Source organism: Desmodus rotundus, chromosome X, assembly GCF_022682495.2.
Source record: "Desmodus rotundus isolate HL8 chromosome X, HLdesRot8A.1, whole genome shotgun sequence".
In the NCBI taxonomy this organism is placed as follows: domain Eukaryota; kingdom Metazoa; phylum Chordata; class Mammalia; order Chiroptera; family Phyllostomidae; genus Desmodus; species Desmodus rotundus.
The window spans coordinates 19,392,329-19,419,368 of record NC_071400.1 but is presented as its reverse complement, the minus strand read 5'-3'; the positions used below and the strand labels follow the sequence as shown (position 1 = coordinate 19,419,368).

Here is a 27,040-nt window from a genome sequence, read left to right as displayed (position 1 = left end):
TGCACATTCAGCTTTAATAAGTAACTTTAATCCTGCTTATACCTATATTGCAGCCTTACATGTCAGTTGAGCTAACATAAACTGATCCAAGGGGTAATCTTTATTTTAAAGAAAACTGTTCTTAAGAGGTTGAATCTGATTTCTCTTTATAGCCTGAAATGGTCTGGACAGTTACATATGTTTCAGATATTCACTCGAACTTAAATTATTTACTAAATACTTGAAAATATGAGACTTTTCCTCCCAAAACCAGAGGTATGGATTTTCAACTTTCTCCGAGTTTTACAAAACCAACAAGAATGGTGAAGGCAATTGACTTTATGAATAAAAAGGTCATCCAGACAATTATTTACCTTTAATGTCTCTAGCAGGATTTTTTTCCTAGAGTAGGAATTCCCGTGTATTCTCAATGACTTACACAGTGCCCAAAACTCTAAGGGTCTTAGGAAATGCCTTCTAAAAAACAGTGAATTGAGCCCTGGCTGGTGTGGCTTAGTGGATTGAATGCTGGCCTGTGAACCAAAGGGTCGCAGGTTCCATTCCCAGTGAGGGCACATGCCTGGGTTGCGGGCCAGGTCCCCAGTAGGGGATGTGTGAGAGACAAGCACACATCAATGTTTCTCTCCCTCTTTCTCCCTCCTTTCCCCTCTCTCTGAAAAAGTAACTAAATAAAATCTTTAAATAAAAACAAACAGACAAAAACAGTAAATTGTTTCTACAATAATGCCCCCTCATCTTTTTTACTGCTGGATTTCTCTGAGAGTCAGGTCAAAGTTGTGGATCTTGTCCACAGAAAATTTTGTATGTGTGCAAAATGCTTCATGAAATCTCAGGAACTTCAAGGATCTCGATGAAATTCACCACCTGGTGTCATGTTATGGACTACTTACTGCCTAAGTGCTTGTCTCTAGTGTAAGTTTTTGCAAACTACAACCCCTGAGCCAGATCCTGTCTGCCCTGTTTTTATATGTTCAGAATGGTAAGAATGATCTCTACATTTTTAAATGGTTGAAAAAAAGTAAAAGATAAAAAATATTTCATAATGCATTAAAATTATATGAAACTCATATTTCGGTGTCCATAAAGAAAGTCCACTGTGCTCATTAGTAGGTAAAATTACAAAAAGTTGTGGATGTTATAGAAATATCTACATAATATCCTCAAATTTGCCCACTGTCTCTCAAAGCCTAAAATGTTTACAGTTTAGTCATTCACAGAAAAGTTTGCTCACCCTCATTCTAGAGAATTCCCCCAAATAAAGCACTCTATCAATTTCTGGAGTAAAGTGATAATTATATACAAATCGATGTAAATTTAACACTTGTGGCAAGACTCTAGGAATTGAAAAAGTTTGGCTGTAGAAGCCAATACTAAAGTATTCACTGAAATAGTCTTTTAAATAGTCACCAAAATTAGGGTTCTTAGCTACTTGTTATGGATAACTACTAAGTGATGATGATAGATGGAATCCTATCAAAGTAAAATTTTAGGGGTCACCACATACTGGCATTAAAGGATTCTGAAGCACCTTTGAATAATAATACTATATAATTCAATGGAAAACTAAGCCTTGATAGATATGTCGAGTTTATACATGTATTTTAGAAACATTGATTTAATACTTAAATTGAGTTATTCTTCCAGCTAGTATAAAGAAATAAAGAGTAAATGTTATGCTAAATCAATCTTTGTGTCTCCCCAAGAGCCTAGATTTGTTTGTAGTTACTTCAATAATATCCCAGGTTAGTTACAATTATTGTTGGATGAATGCAAAACACTTGAAGTCACTTTTGCTAATCCTAGCCTGAAATCAACATAATAATTGAGGCCTTCCATCTCTGAGGTCTTATCTAGAGGTGGATAACTAAACATGTTCTTTTATAGAATGGTAAACATTTGGTAATAATTTGTTGACTCGGTTTTAATATGACAAAAATAGTACTCTTAACTTTTACTAGCACTCATAATACCTTAATTTTATTGCTCATTTACAAGCATTTATATAGTGTAAAAGGAAGCCTGTTTCACCATCACTGTGCATATTTCTATCCTTAGATTATCCGAAATCACATTGAAATGTATAATTTTAGTTTCTATTGGACCTTACTAAATGTTCACATGGAGGACAAATGAATAATCTTGGTTTCACAGTTTTTTTGCTTGGTCATCCATGTACTCTTTGTGTGATTTTCTGCAGGGACTGAAGTGGCCAAAAGGCATGGGACGAGGCCCACATATCCTCCACTAGTTAATTGGTCCCTTGGTAATTGAGAGTTAACTTTATAAACAGACACAAGGAGATAGTGGTGTTTATGTACTAATCATACTTGTTAATGAATAAGTCACTGTGGCTCCAAAGAGAGCTAAGGAAAAAATAAGCTGAAGGATCAAAAAGTGGATAGTTTTTCTCACCTACACCTGGATTTTCTGACCTTATTAATTACAGAAGTCTTCAAGTAAGAGGAAGGATTAAAGATAGGCAGGGAGGCGAAGGATCAACAAATTATTGTGGGTATAAAAGGTATAAAGTATAGCATGCAAGAGAGGACAAATCACAGTTTGGATCTGCCTGTATTTGGTGGAGGAGAAGCTGAAAAGTAGGCCAGAAGTTATAACGGAGAACCTGCACACAGATCAGCATAACACCAGATGATGACTAGAGGTGAGGATCTGGCAAGAGGTCAAGTTACTTCTTCTTGACTCTGTTCCTGAGAAGTGAACAAGAACTGATGTAAAAATTATTTGTTGGTGAACCACCATGTGATAATAACAACAATTCAATTAACTTTAACACTTCAACATCCCTCTAGGAAAAGTGTTTTTTAAAAAAAAATCAAGTTGTATGAAACAAAACATAGATTTTTTGGTGGGGGGATGACAAGAGCTTAGAAAATCAAAGAATCCACAGGAAGGTTGTAGACTATAAATATCTCAGTGCAAGTCCAGAGTAAGTGGGTGCTAAGGTTATAATAATAAGGGGTTCAACAAACAACCACCACAACCACCAAACTAACACAAGTCAAAACACAACCCCACATGGTTAATAGCAAGATAAGTCTGTGGAAAGAAAAAAAGAAAAGAAAAGCCAAAAGCTGTATGAATACAGAGGATCGGGTATATATCAGAAATTAAGGGGGTCACAAAAACCTTAATTCACCATCTTAGTATCGTCATACTTTCCTAGAGGGTAGACACAGTTTCTAGTCATATTTTTACCCATCTCTTACTCTTTTAAATGTTTGGCACAGAGTAGGTGCTCAATAAATATTTACTGAGTTGAGCGTAAAGGGATTCTAAGCCATTGATTACTTTTATAATTACCAATACAGTACAAAAAGAAACATCCAAGGATCAAAAGTAGTGGATAAATACATCAGTTTTGCTCTCTATTGAGGGAGACTTTAAGCAGAATGCCACTCACAAACCGTCTTTTGATATAAGTGTGAAATACTAGATCAAACAGTATGAGAAACAAAGGGCATTTTATACACTCATACACATGCATTTTTAAATTGGAATGGCTAAATCATCAGGACAAAAAGGTTTAGTGATACTATAGATCAAAATATCAGCTTCTTATCACAAAATGTATGGTTCCAGGGAACTAGTGAACTGTTAACATGACTGGTATCCATGGAATGCTTTAAGAGAGGAGACTAGGTAAAGAAGGGTATGAAATATTTAATAGATATTTATAAGATATTAAAACAAATTGGGATTGTTTGGGGCCCAGTTTAAGATGATTACCATGTGCAGGGGCAGCCACAGGATTTATACTAGGTCTCCCAATGGAGATTTGAGCAAGCGGATAGTTTGATAAGGAAAAAAACATCCTTTATAGGTGAGATGGTTAAGCATTGGTTTTGTTTGTTTGTTTATCTTCCATCAGGGAAAAACCTTTTCACGGAGCTCTCCCAACTTCTTGCTTTCATTTCACTGGTGATCAACAGCAAGTAATTTTGGGGTAGCTGGCTGTGATCACGAACAGAAAAGCTAACAGGCCTATGTAGTCTCATTAGCACCAGATTCTAATCAACTGAGCTAACCAGCCCCAGAGGAAAAATATACAACGTGGTCTGAGAGAGGTTACATTTAATTTATCCCTTGGGAATATATGAGGGAGGATAAAGGGAGAATGTTGAGATTCATCACTGTCAAAGAAACTGGGCTCCATAAAAGATATCATGTACAAATGCCCTCTGTTTGGCTACAACAGTGTAGCATTTTCATGTAACTTTTCAAATAAAAAGATTTCACATTGTGTATTAACAGAGTTGGCACAGGCGGCAAACCTACAGCTCGTGTGATTTATTTTGTTTTACTTAAAAAGGAACTTTAAGCAGTGTGACATACACAGCCTCAGGAAAGGACCTGAATAACTACTCTACTTTGGACAAGTAATTGCAGTCAGGAGTGAATCCAGGGTCTGTGGGGCCTAAAGTTTATTCAGTAGATTTGAGGAGGGGAGCTTTATACAGGAATATAGTTTGATTGAACAGATTGATATGAAACAGCTAGATGTTATTATTTGTCATTCTGCAAGTAAGTGAACTGAGAAGCCCACTAAAACACTGCCATTAAAATATACTATAATTTCTGTACTGACCATGAGACTGGTAATCTGGAATATGGACATAGTTTTCTTTTCCTCAAAATCTACAAAATGCCTTGCCCACCTTTTTCATGATAATTTTTAATAAAACAGCCATAACACTAGGGAGATAGCATGAAGACCTCAGCAAACAAAATTAGCTCATGTGAACTAGAAAAACTGTAACTCTGATGTGAATATGCAAAATGTATAATGTACCTTGGTGAGGGAAAGCTATTATCCTTTATTATTTAACTACTGAATCATTTAACTATTTTTCAAACTTTTTCAACAATAAAAAAGTAAATAAATGTTTTAAAATTTTACTTCACTTAAAAGTGCTTTAGTCCACAGTTTCCTAAAGTGATACACACCTTATAGCTCCCATTTAATTAAAGAATAAAAACACTGAAGTCTAAAAATAATGATATCATTTATTAATTAGTATATCTCTTTTCTTCCTAGCTACTGGAACTTCCTATTCTACCCTTTTGGTGAAGTGTTACATAACCTGCATTTCTTACTATATTAATGTCAGATAAACATGTAAGCTTGTGTATGAGAAATGTATTTGGTAAATAGAGTTATACAAATGATGTAAAATGGCAGGAGGGTCCAGACCGACATCAGATGATTCTACCTGTGATAAAAGAAAACCTTGGAGTGGGACCCATGCTTACAGCCTCCATGGTTTGGGACACCATAACCTGGCCACAGGAATACAAGCCATGAAAAGGCACACAGCAGATCAGAGGATTTGGCACACCCCAATGGCTGAGCCAAATATGCCAAACCAATAATCATTATATAAATCATCAGGTGAATACACTCAACTGAGTCAAGTTTACCTGGGTGAAAACAACTGCTTCCATGTGAATCGACACATTCAAAGAGAGAAAGGAAAGAAATGTACTAGATATTGACAGGTCTACAGTATTCAAAATGTCTTAAGTCAAAAATATTCTAATAGCCTTATAACACCATCTCCACTTTGTACATACATACATTGCATCCAGCAGTGAGAATCCTTTCTCCCTGTAATGAAAACTCCTAGTTATGAAATTGAAAATTTTAACCATTAGCTGTGTTTGAGAGTAATCCAGTATGTCTACTTTTCCTAAAATTCTTGTACAGTGCTCACACTGGCCTCACTAATTATGCCAAGGGGGGAGGGTTTTAAACTTATAATTTCTTGCCATGAACATCAGAAATTCCCTCTTAAATGATATTGAAAAATATTAGGGGTTCACACCCTTTGTCTCACTTGCTAAACATCCTCAATAAATCTAACAAAAGCTTTCAGAGGTGGAATTTTATACTAGCAAATGTCAATTCAGGCCTGTTAAATACGGTGAACAAACTTGTCCGCTACAGCAAGCATTCCACCCGAATTGACTAGGTGTGGCTTTTATTCATTGTTCAGTCACACTAAACAGAATCTGTTCTCTAGCTACCATCCCATTTAGGCTGACATTCCCTTTATCTGAGGGCTTATAATAACCAAATCATACTCTTCCCAAAGCAGATGTGCTCTTCTGGTATCTTAGAAACAGATCAAGGTATGTTTTGTGGAAAGACCTGAAGTTCAAGCCAGTGGTATCAGATAGGTCTTAATAGGCAACCATACAAATATCAGGACTGGAAATTAAACAAAAGCTTGACTATTTTAGAGAGAATAATCATATTGTGGAGGGTATAAAAAAGGATAGAGGATTATTTGGGGAGAGTAGGTGCCATAGAAATTAAGTAAAATAATATCTTACTTCTATCATAATATCAAGATCCATAATAAAGAATATTTCTTCCTAATCAAACTGGTAGATGTCACTTCATGGGAGAAAATGGGGACAATTGTAATTGAACAACAATAAAAAAATTTAAACAAATTGAATTACAACACTCCCACAAGGCAGCTTTCTAGACCTCAAAAGACGATCATATTAACCATTATGGGGTTAATTTTTTGTATACAGAATAACTGCAGAAATCAATCTTTTGTCAGTTTATTACATCACAACAGGTCTTGTTAAATAATCTACAAGTTATAAAAGTGATTTCTAATTGTTCTTGGCAGGGGTCATCTAAGTAATGTCTTGTATCATGTAATGTGGTATAAAATAAATTGTATTCCTGTGAGTCATATCAGTCATGTTCTTCAGACTGAAATCTGAAATTACCCTCACTGAAGAAATAAGGGAAATGCATTCTATTATAGAAAGCATGGAGAATCAAATCAGAATGCACAAGAGGCCAATAAAACCTCAATGTATCTTTTATTGGACTCTAAAAATGCCACACCCTATTCCCCAGCATGATTGATAATGTATGAAGGGTTGAGACTTGGAATGGAGAGAGTCTGTTGGAGGCTGAATAGAAAATGAATAGTCAGCCTTCTGTCTTTACCCCTACTTTACCCCAGTCCTTGATCTGATTCCCAGAAACAGGGCATTTGATTGGTGCCCTGATGCTGTCCCCTGACTTCAGAAAAGATAGATGCTCCAACTCTGTAAGAAAGGCTGGGCTTAGGTGTGTGATAAAATTTGGCACCCATTCTTTGCTCAGTCTGAAATTGGGATATCCACCAGGCTGAGAGTAGTAAGGATTGGTGAAAATCTCCTCTGATTTATTCCTCATCTACTCACATTTTCTGGATTCAACAAGCACATTCATTTCTCTGTGGCTTTGTTTAACCTGTCTCAGTATCTAGTATATGTTCTCTTCCCTGCCCCTCTAGAAGTAGGAAAGAAATGAACTATTTCAGTGTGTGAAAGCCCGGGAAAGAGTCTGAAGGAGTTCAACCATGTAAAGTAATCCTGTAGGCCAAAGAGGAGCTCTGAGGACTCACTGGTGATCTTCCGGGAATAAATTTGTAATGTAATTAATCAACACTGAATTCCAAGGCAAATATTTTTGACAAACTAATAATATAGCATATAAAATTCTATTTATTTCACTTAAATATGTCTAGACATACTGGAAAATGAAAATCATAATGCAAAATTTTAATGACTCATCAATGCCCCCACCATCTTTTTGGTGCAGTGTCTATAAATATGGAATAGTTAAGGGGAGTCCTATCTACACATATCTCCTTGAATTCTAAAGATCAACTTTATAATGAGATAGTCAATCTGCTATCAGCACCAATATTTTCTTTTTTAATATATTTTATTGATTTGCTATTACAGTTGTCCCATTCCCCCTTTTATTCCCCTCCTCTCTGCACCACCCCTCCCACCCACATTCCCTCCCTTTAGTTCATGTCCATGGGTCATACATATAAGCTCCTTGGCTTCTACATTTCCTATATTATTCTTAACCTCCCCCTGTCTATTTTCTACCTACCATTTATGCTACTTATTCTCTGTACCTTCCCCCCCTCTCCCCCTCGCACTCCCCTGTTGATAAGCCTCCATGTGATCTCCATTTCTGTGGTTCTGTTTCTGTTCTAGTTGTTTGCTTAGTTTGCTTTTGTTTTTGTTTTTGGTGTGGTTGTTAATAACTGTGAGTTTGTTGTCATTTTTACTGTTCATATTTTTTATCTTCTTTTTCTTAGATAAATCCCTTTAACAGTTCATATAATAAGGGTTTGGTGATGATGAACTCCTTTAACTTGACCTTACCTGGGAAGCACTTCATCTGCCCTTCCACTCTAAATGAAAGCTTTGCTGGATAAAGTAAACTTGGATGTAGGTCCTTAGCTTTCATGACTTCAAATACTTCTTTGCAGCCCCTTCTTGCCTGCAAGGTTTCTTTTGAGAAATCAGCTGATAGTCTTATGGGCACTCCTTTGTAGGTAACTGTCTCCTTTTCTCTTGCTGCTTTGAAGATTCTCTCCTTATCTTTAATCTTGGGTAATGTAATTAAGATGTGCCTTTGTGTGTGCTTCCTTGCCAGTGCCCACATTTTCATTGGATCTAAATACTATATACATCTTTCAGCTTTCAGTGCATTTATTAATTAATCACTGATGAAATAGGTAACAAATAAAGATGACTTTTTCAAGTTAGTATTTTGTTAATGGTTTAGGAAGTAGGCCAACTGGAATTAGAATGAGACACCACTGAACTAAATTTGAGACCTGTTAGAATTCAGTAGAAAAGGGAGTTTTCAATTCCCCCTGAAAGACCAAACTACAACTTCTAGTTTAAGGCAGCAGGACAAGATGAATTCTCAGTAGGACAAAATTGCTTTTTAAAGGATCTATTTAAACTTATTGATCCACAAAAATACTAGACACTGGTCCAGAATGATACCACAACCTTATTCATTTCTGCAAAGGGAAACTCTGTGGCTAGGTCCAACTGAGGCCACCATCAAATACCTGACCAGTATTCCTCAAGATTGTCAAGGTTGTGGGAAACGGGGAAAAACTGAGAAGTGGTCACAGACCAGAGGAGAGAGGGGAGACAGGATTCAAATAAATGTACTGTGGTACCTTGGATTAGACACTAGAACAAAAAAGAGTACACAAATGATGAAGTCTGAATAAAATCTGGAGTTTAGTTAATAGTAACGTGTATCCCTGACTGCTGTGGCTCAGTGGGTTGGTTGTTGTTCTGCAAACTGAAAGGTTGCTGGTTCAATTCCCTATCAGAGCATATGCCTGGGTTGCAGGACATGTCCCCCATTGGGGGCGTGTGAGAGGCAACCAATTGATATTGTTTTCACATGTGGATGTTTCCCTCTCTTTCTCCCCCCCTTCCCCTCTCTCTAAAAATAAATCAATAAAATATTTTTTTAAAATAGCACTGTATAAATGTCATTTTCTTAGTTTTGACAAAACACTGTGGAAATATAAGATATTAACAGTGGGAGAAACTGGGTGAAGGATAATATGGGAATGGTTTTTACTATCTTGCAATTTTTCTTTAAATCTAAAATTATTTCAAAATAAAAAGTCTAATAAAAAGTAACAATAAAGCCACCATCAAAGACTGTTTGAAATCCTAGAATTTGCAGATTTACATAATGTAATAATAATCAAACCTCCTCTTCATCTTAAAATGCCTTTACTCCTTTATTAATATTCTTCTATAAACAGATTTCATGCTTAAATGCAACCCAGATTTGATTTGATTTGATTTTTTTGATAGGTAGCAGGTTTTAATAAGGGAACTTATACACATATATGAAGCTTGTCTTCAGCAGCACCAAGATGAGTAGACTTCCACGCACCACCACAGAACCTTAAAAGTTTATACAGAGGCCTTAACTGGACAACCCAGATTTTAAATTGAACACACTTGATGCCTCCCTTCACATGCCAGACAGCTTTGTAGTGTCAATTAAAATATTAGCTTGTTTCCTAAGTCCTTCTGTAACTAACTTCCCAAAGACCCTGCAAGGTAATTCCAATGTAGATGTATCTTCTTTAAAAAAAGGCACACATACACAATTTTTCAAAGTCAATGATGTGACTTACAAGTGGTGGCATTTGACCATTTTGGAGCATAAACTGCATCTGCTGGGCAAACATGGCTGCGGCAGTCTTTTGTTGAATCAGATTGTTCCGTCCATTAATTTCCAGCTGTGTTTTTAAGTGTGGAGGAGGGTGAAGGTACTTGCAGTTGTCTCTAGCACACCGACCCTAAAAGTGAACAATTAGACAAATTTTCATTAATGTCTCTAAAAATATATAATATGGCTAAGAATAATAAAACTGTATCAAACAATCAAGAAAACTGAGGGAACCCCAGCTGGTGTGGCTAGTGGATTGAGTGCTGGCCTGAGAACCAAATGATCGCTGGTTCGATTTCTAGTAGGGACGCATGTTTGGGTTGTGGGCCAGGTCCCCAGTAGGGGGCGTGCAAGAGGCAACAACACATTGATGTTTCTCTCCCTCTCTTTCTCCCTCCCTACCCCTCTTTCTAAAAATAAATAAAATCTAAAAAAAAAGAAAAGAAAAAATGTTATTTATTTAAATGATCATGTATTAAATGAAAAAATTCTATTGATTTTATATTGTTCCACTGAAACCTACTTACAAGCATACACATGGCCTCTCAAAGGAAGTAACAGCAATTTTAGAATTAGAAATTATACGTACCAGGTTGCCTGGTTCCTACAACCATTACAGACCTATTAAAGGCTAGGAACTATCTGAAAGAGGCACATCTAAATAAACTGAGTATTAGCCAGATGTCAGCATATTAATGGCAAATTCCCTACTTTCTTCCTTTTAGAGTTTTATCTTTATAAAAACAAATATAGTCTGCATTATTTTCTCCTTCAATATTGAACCACCTACGAGTATCAATATATATAGGTACGAAGAGCATCTTCAAAAATCTTGTGTACAAGTTTTAATTTAAATTTGGGATGCAGACAAGAATTTTTTAAAAAGTCTATAATAAACCATTTCCTGAATATATTGAAGACAAAAATTAATGAGGCTGAACGTAGACCCCATGCAGAGGGCCAGATAAGCACACACACTCCCTTCATAGTCAGCACTGATATACACATACAGGGCAATGACTTTGGAGCAAACCGCCACTAAGTTCAAATAGGTAGGAAGGTGGGAGGAGGGAGGAATAATTTTCTTGCCTATCAGTCTCAAGAAAACTTTCAAATTGTGATTTTCAAAAGATGAACGGAGAAATAGGCTCAACAGTCACACCATTGTTCTGAAATAGCCCACTAAGATAACTTGTTTACCAGAATCATTACATTTAGGGCTGAAACAGATTTTAAGGAACATGTTGTGCACCTTTATCTTGCAGAGAAAGAGATGAGGTGGCTTGTGCTAATTAACAGGCAGCACAGTAAGGACAGCAGCCAAGTTTTGAGATTCTCACTACCCAATATGGATTTTCAGTTCAAATGACTCTTCCTCTGTAAAAATTTTCCTGAGCCCATCTCCCCACCCCCACTACCATTTATCTCTCCCTCTTTTGTGCCTCCAGCTGCACCTTGTACTCAGTTTTATGGTTGAACTTATCACTGTGTACACTGTGATAAATTGTTTGCATGCCTATCTCCCCATTAGACTTTGAGCTTATCTAAAGGCAGGGTTATATCTTCCTCATCTTTGAATCTCCAGGAATGTTTCTTATGCCTGGTTAATACCGGCTGCTCCATAAAAGTTTGCTGAATGAATGAATAAACTTTGTGAAAATAATCTTACAGGGCTTAACACTAAGTCTGCCTTAGAAGCCTAATTCTTTCTCTTGCTATTTCTTTTATAAGCTCTTTTATCTTCCTCCAAGAAGATCATAGCCAACACATGACTGAGGTTGTTCCTGGTTGTCTGTTCCAAATGAACCGTTATTCTATTCAGGCCCAGAAAATAATAATTAATGTGTATCTTTTCTGTTTTTGCTTTTGGGTTTTTTGTTTTGTTTTTTGCTATGAATATATACTAAGAGGTGTACGTGACCACATGGCTGAAAAATTCTGGTAATTCAGTATAACTGAACCAGAAGTGTCAGAAACCCATGAGGCACACAGAAACTAACTCTGGTCTAATTCCAAGAGTATGTAGTCACAAGAACCCCCAGGATATGGGGCCTCACAGAGCTGAGTGAAGGAACCTGCAACAGATTATATTTAAAGAGCATCTAGGCCTGCCCAAGGGGAGCAGTGCATTTCCGGGTCTGGCTTAGACTACACTGCTTTCTCAAACTGCTCAACCCCCACCCTACATTTCTCTGAACAAGCTGCAAGTCAAATTCCCAGAAGCTACTTGGACAAAGGTGGAATAACTGGCTTTCGGATAATCACATAGGTGGGGCCTTCTTGTGGATCTCTATTGCATATAGTGACTTCTTACAAGAAAAATGTTTCCCTGTACTTCAAGACACACATTTAGCTGCATTCATATTAAACATTTACTTGAAATAATCATGAGCTTAAATTTTTTACTTGAAAAATTTTAAAGGGCGAATAACAAATAATTATAGTTGCTGTTCACAGTGAAAATAAGCCTGTCTCACCACTACTCCAAATATGCTTCTTGCCCCCTCCCTAATCCCCCGCTGATCTAACCAAATACCTTCAATAGCTTTAGAAAAATATTAACTGAATATCTGTTCAATAATAAGCTCCTCAAGAATGCATCATCTCCGTTTACAAAACAGCCAATCAGAATGAAATTAAAACCCAGAGGCAATTGAAGTATACTGGTACTAAGTTACCAAAAGTCAGAGGCATTTCTGATGGTAAGTATTCACGGAAGTTGTCTTTAAAGTAGTTAATGGCAGAACATAAAATGTCATTAAAATATAGGGGAAAAAAAGAAAGAAAAAATAATGGCATTCAATTTGTTATTCCAGGAAATAAAATACACATAAAATCATGCAACTTTAAAATCTACTTACTACATAGAATTTGTTATGAAACAACATAAAAGGGTATTTCTTTCAGCCCTTACTGAGTTAAATCTCCTGCTTTTAGGGTTCCCTCACTTCCCTTTTCTAGATACCCAATCCAGTCACCTACCAAAGCAATTTAGAACAAAGACAAAGGGGACACCAGCTACTTGCACTCTTTCTTTCTGGCTAGGGCTTCTCCCTAGAATCCCGTCTAGGGTCGCCAAATATATCAAAAGAAAATACAGGACTCCCAATCAAATTTGAAATTCAGATAAACAGTGAATAACTTTTTAGTATAAGTATGCTCAATACAATATATTATCTCTCAACCCTCTCCCTATTTATTCTTCTACCCTGGTGAGTTGAGCTAAATAGAGTCAAATTCTCCAAAACTCAATTTACCTCCTTTACCTTAAAGTTGTAAGCTGCCCTCTCCATGGAATCAGCCCAGGTTCTATTTGGCCTTCAGTTAGTTGCCCAGAGCAAACCAGAAGGCACGCTCAGTCCCAGCTTACCTGACCAGCTACAAGGAATTTAAGGAAGTTGACTGTTGGGGAAAGCAGTTTTTTATTCCATGGCTCCTCCCACAAAAAGCTTCACACGGCTCCCAACCCTGTCAGCCACTCAGCTTTCCCACTCGGAGTGGTGCAAGTGTATATTCAAATGACTTTGATGCCTGCCAGAACTCCTCCTTTAGGTTAGGGCAAAGACAGGCATGGTGAGTGACCACCACGTCTAACTACTAACTCTAAATTTTTACAAAATTTTTGAATGTATGAACTACTACAGGAAGATAAGGCTTTTATGTTTTTAAGGTTTTTATATGTGTGTGGAAAGGTGAGGAGGGCAGATTAACTTTTTTCAAGCTTCTCTGTGGAATACTAAAATTCAAGCAACAGTCATCCATTGAAGTCCAGGAAAATGACTGCTTAAGCATCATGTTTTTCTATGCACACGTAAAGTCTATGCAGATACATATTCAAAACATGCAAAAATAGCATGAATAGCCATTATTTGCATAGATTTCTTTTTCACTCAGCCTTTGATTATGCATATTAAAAGACAGGGAGAAGTAGAGGGGCATGGTTAATTCTAATGAACAAAATAATATGTTCAGGAAAAATGGCAATCCATAATAGCTCCACTTAACAGAATATGTATATCACAAAATGGTAATTTTGAACATTTAAGAATTAGTTTCTAGACAGAATCTTGAAATTATTTTTTATTCATTAAGAATAAAGACTTCTTCATTTGAATTTAAAGATTAAGAATTAGTACAGTCAAAAAGAATGAAATTGTACTACATTGAGGAAGTTTATATGATAATAAACATGTCAGATCATAGAGATCATTTAGTCCAGAATTTGCCAGAGTATGTACCACAGACCACTATTCCCAAGAAGCCTTAGAAACTGAATTTCCTGGTTAAATACTTGGAGGAAATGGCAAAGTATATTCCTCTTTTGGAGACTGACAACCCACCAGAGCATGGTAAAGGTTGTCTCTTATCTGTCCTTCAGTGAAAAAAAAAAAAACCCCTGCTTACTCTTGTTAACTCAGCATTTCCCAACATAGCTTAATCACAGAAACTATCCCTCTTTTTTCATAAAACACCTTTTAACATAACTCATTAGAGCATCTTCATGAAAATACTGATCTATTTCAACTCCCTCCTACTAAAGTTCGAGCCAAGCCCTGTAACATTTTATAAGTCAAGTTAGTTTTCCTTCATACTTTTCACTTCTCTTTCTCTCTTAAATAGGAAAATATAGTAAACTCCAAATAACTGGATCTTCCATTCAAATGACATTTAACACTTTTGCTTATACGGTAAGTCCTCACTTAATATTGTTAATAGGTTCTTGGAAAATGAGCATTTAAGTGAAATGATGTATAAGGAATACAATTTTACCAGAGGCTAACTGATAAAAACAAGAGTCAAGTTCCTATGGCATATTTCTGGTCACAAAAACATGACCATACTTCTAAAAAAAGACCCTGAAACACTTCTAATATTAAACATGGAAATAAATGGGAGCTATACATACATGTAAGAAAGATGAAGAAAAACAAATGAGGGAATTCTTTTCCAGTCTGCTTATTTTAGTTCAGGATCGGAGATGGCCGGAGCCTCTCCCAGCAGCTCAGGGCAGAGGGCAAGACCCACCCTGGACAGGACACCCTTCCATCATAGGGTCACTCACACCCCACACTCACTCACACTGGGACCATGTAGACATGCCGGTTCACCTCACATGCACGTCTTTGGGACATGGAAGGAAACTGCAGTTTCTGTGGAAGGAAATCCACACAAACATGGGGAGAATACACAAACACCACAGAGATAGTGGCCCTGGCCAGGAATCAATTTTTCCCCCCTCATCAACTTTAAAACAAAATGACGTTATTTGAAGATCTGCTTACTTGATTTCCCAAAAACTAACAAGATGGTGGGTTTTTTCCTATGATTGCTACAAAGAAAGATTCCACAATCATCTTCCCAACAACGTTTGCAAAAGCTATAAATTCTGTCAGATATTTGCAAATGGCCGCTGGGGCTTTTTTCTTTTATTTGAATCCTTGTCAAGCAACTTCTGAAGTTACGATTTCGAGTATTCTCTGTCAAACTGGATTTCTCTGTCAAACTATGACTTCTGTCCCTTGAACCCAAGCCAGTTACCTTACGTTTCCCATGACTTAAAGGTCTCAAGTGAGTTTTAAGTGCATTAAAACTTGGGAAGTTAAGAATGTATTTGGCAATCCCCTCAATTCCTAAGGGTCTTAGCTTTGCACTCAACTTAAACCTTGGGTTTTCCACTTGGCAAAATTAAATTTCCTGTCTTTAAGTAAAACGAAAGTTAAAAAGAAGAGTTAAATTTAGACAAATATCTTGCAACTTGTAAGGACAGTATAAGGTGAGAAAGGTACTGATTATTTTTCAGATTTAAACAATTTATCTTTGCAGGGTTCAGCATGCTGCTAAGAATAAATTAAATAATAAAAACCTTATAGCCAGGCACCCCTCTACCTAAAGGTTATATAAAGGGCAGATATAATTATTGATTTACCTCTTCATTTTGAAATTAGAGGCACAAAGATGAAAATCAGTCCCTCATTTGCTAAACATAAATTTTCTTTGGGATAAAGAAAATTGGAAGTATAATATCAATATGGCTATTTACAGGGTCTGACTAAACTCCTGAGTGTGAAATTGTGTTTCACTTTTTAAAAAGTATTTTCCTCATGCTCCTACCCAACTACCAAACTAACACCAAATGTGCAATTTCCAAGCAGAAAGTTTTACTTGGTGGCATGGACTGTCATTAAAATATTTTGAGGCACAGACTACATCTACATTTTGTTAATGTTAATATATTTTTATTACCAAAAAAGTCTTATTGAAACCTTTGTGCTAACTTGTTATTAAAACTGTAGGCATTTTAAAGTATCAATCACTCCACCACCAAAAGCTCCAAACTCCAAATGCATTTTGCATTTAAATAAAGTGGGTTTTTTTTTAGCCAAGTGATTCTTCAAAACATCATCTGAAAATTAGGCAAAGTTTATGTTTTGTTCTGCAGACATAAAACATTGTAATTTATTGATATAAGTCATTTTTCTTTCAAAAATAAAGATCTATTCTGCCTAGCCTGAATACCTACCAAGTATATTGTTTCATTCAGAATGTTTCAGAGATTTGAATGGAATTGACAAAGTTCTAGATAAAACTACTAAGATTACTTTTTAAAACATATACAGGGTCTGACAAAAGTAACGCTTGCTTGAGTGTGGTTGGTAGGGTAATAATATGGGTATAATAATTTATAGTTTTAATTTGAACATGTCAGTTAAAATGTCACATGATGTGCTTGAGTGTGATATTGTTATGTTACAGAATTACATGCTTATGATTTTGTAATAAAAGATTTTGTAATAAAAAGGGGTGGTATTTATGCCAGACCCTGTATATTTTAAAATGATCCCCTCTCACTCTAACTTAGTAAATATAGTAACCTTGTTAAGCTCACCTGCTTTCAGTGAGAAGTTAATATTTGATGATGATGAAACTGTTCCTGGTATTTAAAGAACTAAACAAGGCTATCCACAAACAATGTGACTAGAAATGGGGTTAGTTTAAAGAAGATAAAATGATAAGTGGAGGTTTATGTTTTAAAATAAATCCATCCCTCAACCATAAAGTCTCATACCCTTACAGAGAAGAATGTGAAATATGACCTGTACTAAAGAATGTCTATCTCCAAATCTAAAACAAGGAAAAATAAAGCAAAGCAAAGAACAGAAAAAGTTAATTAGTAATTTTAAAATCTGTTCATTGAACTCCTCAAGTCAGTTTCAACAACTGGAACAAGAGTTATTGGGAGAATAACGTGCTCATAAGTATGTAGTGTTCTTTAAAAACATATACCCTCTCTATTAACCACAAAAAGGTTTTAAGGGTCATGGTGACAGTCTAATCAGTGCCTTTTAATTAGTGAACTCCTTATTTTAGTGAGGAAAAAATAAAATGGATCTACTCAGGCTCAATTGTACCTTACCTGAAAATTACAATAAAATTAGAAAGCTTCAGAAGACATGTCTTTCTGAAAAATAAAGAGTCCAGTTTATGTGTCTCTTATATGAGGCAAATAAAATTGAATTCTAGAAAAACATATTTTATAAAGTGATGTAATGAAATAAAGGTAATGTAAAATATTGTGCCAAAGTTTCAAACTTATTTTTGTACTAAATATAACTGGAGCATTTAACTGGTTTTATTTTGTTTCATGTTTTACATTGACTTTATATACTAGACTCTAGTATATGACGTTAAGTGACCCTTTAGAAGTGAACTAACTCTGACCATTTATGAGTGTGCTGGAGAAAAATTGTATATGTTTTAGCTTATGTTACTTGGTATGTGACAATTAATGACATATATTTAGAGACTAGGTTGAGGCCTCCATAAAATCATATTTTCCATTAATATCTTTACAATGGACATAATGACAACCCCCTTTAAGGGATTCATAGAAGTCTGTGATCTTGTTTGCATGTTTTTTCTACACTGAATCCACCTGAATAATAACGACTGACTTTATTATGTATTTATCATGTGCTAGACACTGTTCAAAGTGCTTTATTTCCATTACTTCATTTAATCTTCACAATAAACAGCCTTAGGAGGTCAGTGTTTTACTGGGGAACTTAGGCACAGAGAGTTACAGAAACACACACAAGGTGACAGATCTAATGTAACAGAGCTGGGATTAGAACTGAGGTACTTCAGGCTTGGTGCTCACATTCCTAACCAGCAAACTATTACCCCACCATACTTTGACATTAACTAACCTGAGAAATGAACTAGTTCAAATATTTTTACTGTCTGGGCCACTATTTCCCCTTTAAGATCATCACAAATATTTTACAGCAATTGGCTGTTAGGTATGTCCAGAAACTATTTAAAATTTATGGAGAATAAGATGTTTTTGTTAAGTATCTAGGGATCTTGGACAAGTTGAAAAAGAGTAAGACAAGGTAATTGAATGTCCTTTCTTTTTTTACAGCATGTCCACCTGAATAATCACAGCTAACTTTATTGTGTATTTACCATGTGCTGGGCACTGTTCAAAGTGCTTTATATGCATTAAGTCTTTCATCCTCACCGAAGCAGAACAATTAGTAGAAACCCGTCCTCTCTTAGCTCAACTTTTTATTAAATGTTTGTGCAGTAGAATTTTGCCAGTTCATTTGGGAGAAGCAGTGCCATATTATCAGGAGTTTGGTTAGGAGAGTTTAAACACAAACAACCATGACCTGACAAAAGAACAGTGCAGCAAAACCCTATGGACATAGATAGAGGATGGATGGAAGCGGGGTTCAGTGAAAGAGTTGGTTGTGTGCATTTTGTGACTGTCATTACCACGCTAAAAGAAGAATCTTTTAAAAACAAAGCAATGGCGTTGGGAAGCAGGTTTACTCCCACCACAAATGTCTGAGTGCTGTAGCTTCAACGCTATCACACAGAAAATCTCCAAAGACAAAAGATCAACCTTTATCACAAAGTAGTACAAAGTGTTCTTCCGAAGCATTTCATTCCACTAAGAGCACAGGCAAATGAGAATTCACGTACACTACACAGACCCCTTCACAAAAGACTACAAAACCAAAAACTCAGTAACAGTGGAGATTTGATTTAAAAGAGCAGAGAATGTATATACTTTGAGATGCTGCAAAGTAGGGTGTTGATTTGTGAGCCTGGGAACTAGGGTTTGATGTTTTTAATGCTTCAAATGTAGGCTATAAACGAGAGTTATGTTTCTTTCTTTTTTATATTGCCAACTTATTTTTAGTTAAGTAAATAATACTAAACACTTCACATACAAATCAATATATGGATACATGAGGTAAACACTTCAATAATATAAATACATTAATTCTATTCAACATAACTTATCATTTAGGTTTTTTCCACAGCTTTCTAAAAACAAGGTGCTATAGGTATTTGCTGATGATAGTAGGGAACCTGGATATTGTAAAAAGTAATTGGAAAATTGAGCATGCAGAACCCAAAAGTGTACTTATACTTTTAAAGACAATATGATAGAGAAAATAACATTAATAACAAATCCTGTGTTGAAATGAATCAACTGTTTGGAATCACATCATAGGCTATTAATACTTTAACTTTTCATGCACCTCTCCCTAGACAAACCAGGAATAAGTCTAAATTTTAATATGAATTCAGTATTTTATTAAAGAGAGTGCTAGACTGGGATTTAAGTGCCCTGGATTCTGATTACCTTTAGATCATGGCTAAGTTCCAACTCTGTTAATCAATTTTTCTGGGAATAATTTCTGCCCCTATATACCTCAGAAGTTGTTTGAATGAGTAAAATGAAAAAGTGAAATTTAGTATTTTTGAAAATAGTATTAGTATAAAATGGAAAAATATTATATTATTCTCTTTATTAGTTCTTTAAAATAGAATTAAAATTGTTACTATAAATTAAGTATTAAAAATATGACAGATTACAAACCATGTTTTACCACTTTACCTCTCCAGAAAAGTATTGAATTTGAATTACTATATGACTAATTCTTGATATTGTGAGTACTATACATTTTCATGTGCCTAGCGAGGGAACTTATACAATGTTAAAGAACCAAGGACATTTCTCTTCTTAGAACTGAATATTGTTAAACAGTTGCTGCTCCCACAGCTCAGTGGTATGATAGGTGAAAGAACAGAGGATAAAGAAGTCGATTCAGGCTTTAATCTTATCCTTGCAAATAACTGAAAAGATAAAAGAATTATTGCTCCCTTTTCAACTGGCAATAAGCCAGTGCTTACTTAGGGAGACACATTTATCTAATCGAGAGACACATTTCTACCATCACAATCTTCTTACTTCAAGGTCTCTCATAATGAAAATTCACTTTAGAATCATAATTAATAAATAATCATTATTTAAAGTAAGTTTTGGAGCATCACACTTTTTAGTTGGTGCATTTAAAATGTTTTATTTGGCCAAACTGATGTTATATTTTATTTATAACATGTATTAATCAAGCAAGTAAATTTTTCCTGGTAAGTTAGGAGGATAAAGCAAAACAAATAATAGACAATGAGATGTTAATGATGCTTAAAATGCTAATAAGTAATTAATTTTAGCAAAAAGATTTTGAATGTTATTTATGTAAATTGGTGAAATATTGAAATTGAATCTCATTATAAAACTGTTTATAAGTTTTTGAACTAATTTTTCATTTTTTAATTTTTATCTCAATATGCCCAACCACTTAGAAGCCAAGACTAACTCATATAAATGTGAAACATGTTTGAATGTATAATACATATGTACATACATATATATTTCTATTGTTAAAAACTAATAAATATACAATACATATTATAAATATAAAATACACATTATAACTAATACACACACAATACATATGATATCTATGCATACCCTTTTATGTCCTCACACTTATCGCATACAAAATTTTGAAAGGGCACCTTGTAGCAGCTAGAAACACCTATAACAGTGCTCTTGGGGTATTAAAAAAGTCACTAATATTTTTGAAGGGTTATAAAAAGAAAAGTATTTTTTTCATTTTAGTTTCATACATTTACACAGTGATGTTATTCTTGCCCAACCACCTGTGATGTAATTTTCCATAAGAAGTTTCTACATGCTCCACAAAAATAGGGTTCTGTGGTCAAAGAATTTTTAGACATGTTGGGTTAAACATTTAAACTGCTGTCTTTTGTGCAGTATGTTTCAGAGCCTTATCTCTAATTAAGACTTATTAGCTAATAAAGCATTGTGGTACTTCATGGGGGTGAGAAACATAACAAGCTTCTCAAGCTTTCTGGAAGATATAATCTTCCAGAAAAGGTACCACTTTCTTTCCACCAGATCTGAACATAAACAATAACTCTAGAATCAGGCTATTTTAAAAAACAATGTGGGGAAAAAAAGAATGAAAAAGCATTGAGGGACAAACTGCTGAGAATTCTAAAACTGAGAAATATACTCCTTTGTTGATACATTCCTGGACTGGCATGGTTTTCTCTAAACCAATGATTTTCAAACTTTAGTGTGCATCAGAATCACCAGCAGGGCTTCTTAAAACACAGACTCTCAGACCCACCCCCAGAGTTTCGGATTCAGCAGTTCTGGGGTGGGACCTGAGAATTTATATTTCTCTCAAGTTCCCAGGTAGAGCTGGTGCTGCCAGTCTGCCAACAACTCTGAGAAGCTCTGCTCTATAGGGATACTGTCTCATCCAACAACGGACATCTTGTTTACTAAGCATTTTCTTATATTACTGATAATTCGATTTCTAAAAGGTCAAGTGATTTTGATGTCTTGATTCCACATCTCCAAGCTCAGTAATGATGTTAATAGCCATATAAAAGAAGGCCAGTCCAAGTAATGAACAACAACAAAAAGAAATAAAATGAAAAGGACTAGGCTTCTCAAAATTCTACTCTACTACTCCTCAGAAACATTCATTTTCTGTTTACAAAGTAGTGAGTGCTATTAAATATGTAAGAGCTGTGTTAGACATGTTACTTACATTTGCTCTACAAATCTTCCCAGAGTGATTTTCTAAATGTTCTCTATGTGCCCAAATTTAAGCAGATAAAGGGTTTCGTAGTAAATTATCCTCAATTTTCCAGTAAATTAATACCTTTACTTACTTCAGAAACCAAACTAAATTGTAAGCATTACCTCCTCCTGACTCCCCACCCCCACCAAAATATCTGGGAAAAGACAAGCTAACAGGGAAATACTTTTCACATCAACTGAGCAAAAAATCCAGTGCTGATCATGGCATTTCAGCATGGACAAACAGAAGCTGAAGTATTGATAGATTCCCAGACCTCAAAGCAAGCACTGAATCCAAAGTTCATCTGTTGTACCCTGCAGGGATGCAGTAAGAAAGCAGTACATCTTCATACAACACTATGTCCTTTTAAATGTAAAGAAAACACGTCTAAAGAGTTACAAGTATTCTTTACCCTGTTGTTTATGTTTTAAGAGTAGTTTCAGAAGCACTTAGTTTACTTATGAATATCACTGGAAGCCTTATTAAAACTGAAGCCCCCAGTTTGCATTACTGGAATGCCTGCAATACATTAACACGTCAAAATGAAAAAAAAAAAGCCACTGAGATAGCTTAGTAGTCTGCAAATAAGAAATCCAGAAACAGAATTATCTCCTTCCCTTGCTCTCTTGCTCTTTCTCTAGTTATGCAACTATATTCTTCCAAAAAACCTTGAAAATAACTTACAAGAAAGAAATATTTCCAGTAAGATCATTATCAGAAGCCTGAAGAGTAAGTGGGATATAATGGTGAAGGTGGGCTAAGAGCAACAAATATATAAAAAACATCAAACATCTAGACTAAGTTGAATTGCTTCAGCTGAGCAGTAGCTCTGAGCTTTCTGGCAACCATAGTAAATAGGACATGTATAAAAGAAAGTGTACTGGTTAATAAGCACCTCTCTGTAGAAAGATACTGTGGAAGACATAAAGAAAAACAGAACATGGAACCTGCCCACAAGGAGTTTACATATCTTATCTCTCCTGCAATTGTAGAAGCATAAAGAATGTTGCTGGAAGGGGTTCTAATACTTGGCTTACTGGGACAGAAATCAAATAAACAACTACTTGAACAACAAGATAAAAAAATAAAATAAAAATAAGTAAATAAACATCTATAACTAAAAAGAAAGAAATACTATGGGGTAGAAATCAAAGATGACTAGGAGTGCATTTAGTGGTGCTATTGAGAAGGAGAAGGAGCAAGGTTGATAGGAAGAATAACAATTCCCTGAGCCATAATTAAGCATAGCTCTTCACTTTTGCTTCAAGAAAAGATGAGGATTTTATAGTGGAAAATGAGTAATAAAACTGGCATAAATAATTGTCTCTTTGGGGAGTCTTACTTTCTCTTTCACCTCCTTTTTATTAGTATGTTATTTTATTCATTACATCTTCATCCTGGTTTTGTTTCAAATTCATTATTATTGGAGCTGAAATATTTCAAGATGAAAAGCTTTTCTCAATAGGTGTCTCAAAACTTCCTTCCACTTCCTTCCTTCCTTTCTTTTCTTCTTCTTCTTCCTCCTCTCCTCCTCCTTCTTCTTCCTTCTTTCTTCTTCTCCTTCTTTTTCTTCTTTTCTCCTCCATCTCCTTCTCCTTCTTCTTCTTATCTCCTCCTCCTCCTCCTCCTCTGTCGTCTTCTTCTTCTTCTTTCTTCTTCTTTCTTCTTCTTCTTCTTCTTTCTTCTTCTTCTTCTTCTTCTTCTTCTTCTTCTTCTTCTTCTTCTTCTTCTTCTTCTTCTTCTTCTTCTTCTTCTTCTTCTTTTCTCTCTCTCTCTCTCTCTCTCTTTCCCTCCCTCCTTCCTTCCTTCCTTCCTTCCTTCCTTCCTTCCTTCCATCTTGCTTTCCTTTTTCTCTACAATCTCTGACTTGGAAGTAATATCATTTTTTCTTATGTTTCTCTGCTGGGTAAATAGGAAAATTGGGGGAGAAACAAATGAAATATGATTAAATATGTTTTATCACTAATACTTCAAAGATGCTGAGTGAGGTCTTCAGAATTTGGAAAAGTGAGAGAGAGTCTTGGTTTAGTTTTAGGTGTCAATAGCCTATTAACACATACAAATCACAATTATATATATTATTTAAAATATTAATGACACCAGCTGAATGCTGCTAAATAGTTAAAATCATTTTAAGTTTCTTTTAGAATTTTTATTGAATATACTGGGGTGACATTGTTTAATAAAAGTATATATGTTTAAAGTGTACAATTCTATAATACATTATCTGTATATTGTATTGTGTGTTCACCACCTCAAAACAAGTCTCCTTCCATCATCATTTACTCCCCCTTTACCCTCTCCTACCTCCTCCCAACCCCTTTACCCTCTGGTAATCACCATATTTTGTCAGTATCTACAAGTTTTCTTTTTTGCTTAATCCCTTTACTTTTTTCACCCAGCCTCCAGCCCCCTTCCCCTCTGACAGCTGTCAGTCTGTGCTCTCTAGTTATGATCTATGAGTCTGTTTCTATTTTTTAGTTTATTTTGTTCATTAGATTCCACACATAAGTGAAACCATACGGTATTCTTGTTTCCCTGAGTGGCTTATTTCACTAAGCATAATACTCTCCATGTTTATCCATGCTGTTGCAAAGGGTAAGATTTCCTTCTTTTTTGTGGCTGACTAGTATTCCATTGTGTAAATGCATCACAGCTTTTTTATCCACTCTTCTACTGATGGGACTCTATCTGAAGAAAACTGAAGTAGTGTTATTTACAAGACCTGAGATTGTTTCTTTCCTTATTTTTCTAAAATGTCCCAGGTGACTTTCCTGTATCTGAAAGTAGAATCAGTTGCGCAAAACTGAATCATATCTTGATTACTGAGGACTGCTCCCAAGGCCTTAGGGTCATGTGTTATGAAAACCAGAAATAACTATGTAGAAATGAAGAAGAAGATGAAATGGTATAAAAGATTGAGCTAACTGCACAAACTCCAAGATGTAGCTAATAAGTCTAGAGATTATTTTTAAAATAACACCTTGAAATTACTTTCCCATTTTTTATTTACTCATTATTTATAAGTAGATTGCTTAGATTAATTTCTAGTTATTGAGGGCTCTATTAAAGTTTATTTAAAATGTCAATCCATGAGCTCTCTCTATGAGAATTTTTCTTTGCCTTTCTATGATCTAACTTATTGGACTTTGAAAATATCACTACACACTCAGAGCGATAGCCAGTAATTAAACTTTAAATATATTTTTATTGGACTAGGCCGTCACCTTTTACAGAAAACCCTTTCCTGCACTTGACTCAGAATGACCTTATTAACACTAATCTTGCTTCCCAGAATACCTTGATTAACAAGCTAGCCATCTGCTGTGAAATTCAATTTCAAACATTTTAAGGCAAAAAATAATGCTTGAATATTACTATATTATCACACTAATTACTCTAAAATAATATTTAACAATGGCCACTCAGCAAGAGTTTTTAAAATCCATATATAGGGTAAAAGCACTCAAAATGCAACAGTTGAAGAGTATTCAAGGGCATCTGTCCAAAGAACATTTCTATAATGCTAAGGAACAATTAAATTCACAAAGATGAGCAATCTGTAGGTCATCAAATCTAGGTTAAAATGTGGTTGGAAGAGGAAAGTAGGCAAATAAGTGTGTACAATCTTCATTCATATTCACAAACTGAACTGGGAGTGGAAGTATAAATGCAGATGGAGAGATGACTGGGTACCTTACAGGGGAGCCCATATTATTTTTCCTTTCTCAAACTGATTCAATAAGCTCATGTTTCAACACAATTTGTAAAATCCTAATATGTGCTATATGTGTTAGCACAAAAGATATGGTGGTGAACAAGACAGCTAATGTACAACCAAAGTATGGCAGATCAGATGCTAAACACAACAGCAGTAGACTAGAATAGAATGTCAATCTCCTCTTACTTTTAACTACATTGATTTGAGCAGTATTTCAACTCCATCACTGGCTTTCCCTTCCCACTGCCACCAGCTAATTTAAATTCTTATTATTTCATACCTTCAATACTTAAACAACTGTCTCACAGGTCCCCCTTTTGCCAGCCTCTTTGCTCTACCAATTCATCTTGCGTAGGCTGATGATATCAACTCTTAAAACACTGTCAGATCCCTCATATTTACAAAATAAGGTTTAAACTCCACACTGACTTTTGAGGCTACTTCTCTGCCAACACAAGCTCTATGCTTCGCAGGCTGACTTAACACTCAACTCTCCAAATATGCATCCAAGTTTCCCCCTTCTATCTTTGTTCAGGGTATCCAATGTCCCTGGAATATCTTCCCATCCCCTTTTCAAAGAATACCTCAAACAGCATCTCTCACATGAATGCATCTTTAATCACCACAGCTGGTTGTAATCCCAGCCTGTGCCTCTCCCCTTTGACTCTTTAGCGTTTAGTTTGTACCTGGTTTATGGCAAATAACACAAACAGCTACATACTAAGGGGTCAGGCAGGGACTATGCCTTCCATATGTTGTATTCTGTGCAATACTGACTGCTGTGCTCAACGAGTAAGAGATTTCAATAAATGTTTGTTAAATGAATCATTTCTTTGGGGGAATTAAACATATATAGAATGCTGAATGGATTTAACAGGACTTTCAGCATTAAATGACCCCTGACATTTATAAAAATCCTTGTAGTAAAACATAACCAATAGTCGTACAAATTGAGCACTGCTGCTTGCCCTTGTATGAAGAGAAACAGAGGTAGTAGTATTCCTATGACTTCCTCAAGGCCACACAAGGAGCCCTTGTTAGAGTTGTTATTACAAGGCAGCATTTTCTGTGTTTACGCCACTTGCTGGTACCATGCTTTGTTTCATATACTTCCATGGTTACACCTGCAGTTCACCCAAGAAAGAGGCATTTATCAAGGCTACTTTTAAGGCTTGTTGGAAATATAATAGCCCAAAATATATACGAAAGAATATTATTCAGCCACAAGAAAGGAAAGCCTGCTTTTTGCGACAACATGGATGGAATGGTGAGGACATTATACTAAGTGAA

General features: G+C 35.5%; 1 protein-coding gene across 10 annotated transcripts in view; it reads right to left on the bottom strand.

Annotated features, from left to right (window-relative positions):
- The window catches only part of MBNL3 (muscleblind like splicing regulator 3), a 118,180-nt gene that overhangs the window by 22,224 nt on the left and 68,916 nt on the right, over window positions 1-27,040 (bottom strand). For 6 of the 10 annotated variants that reach the window (XM_024566639.4, XM_045200569.3, XM_045200570.3 and 3 more), the window contains one exon: window positions 10,017-10,181. In XM_024566639.4, coding sequence (XP_024422407.1) covers window positions 10,017-10,181 — 165 coding nt within the window. Of the gene's footprint in view, window positions 1-10,016; window positions 10,182-13,308; window positions 13,541-27,040 lie in introns of those variants that run through there. The other 4 variants (XM_045200574.3, XM_045200575.3, XM_045200576.3 and 1 more) reach the window with 3 other exon arrangements.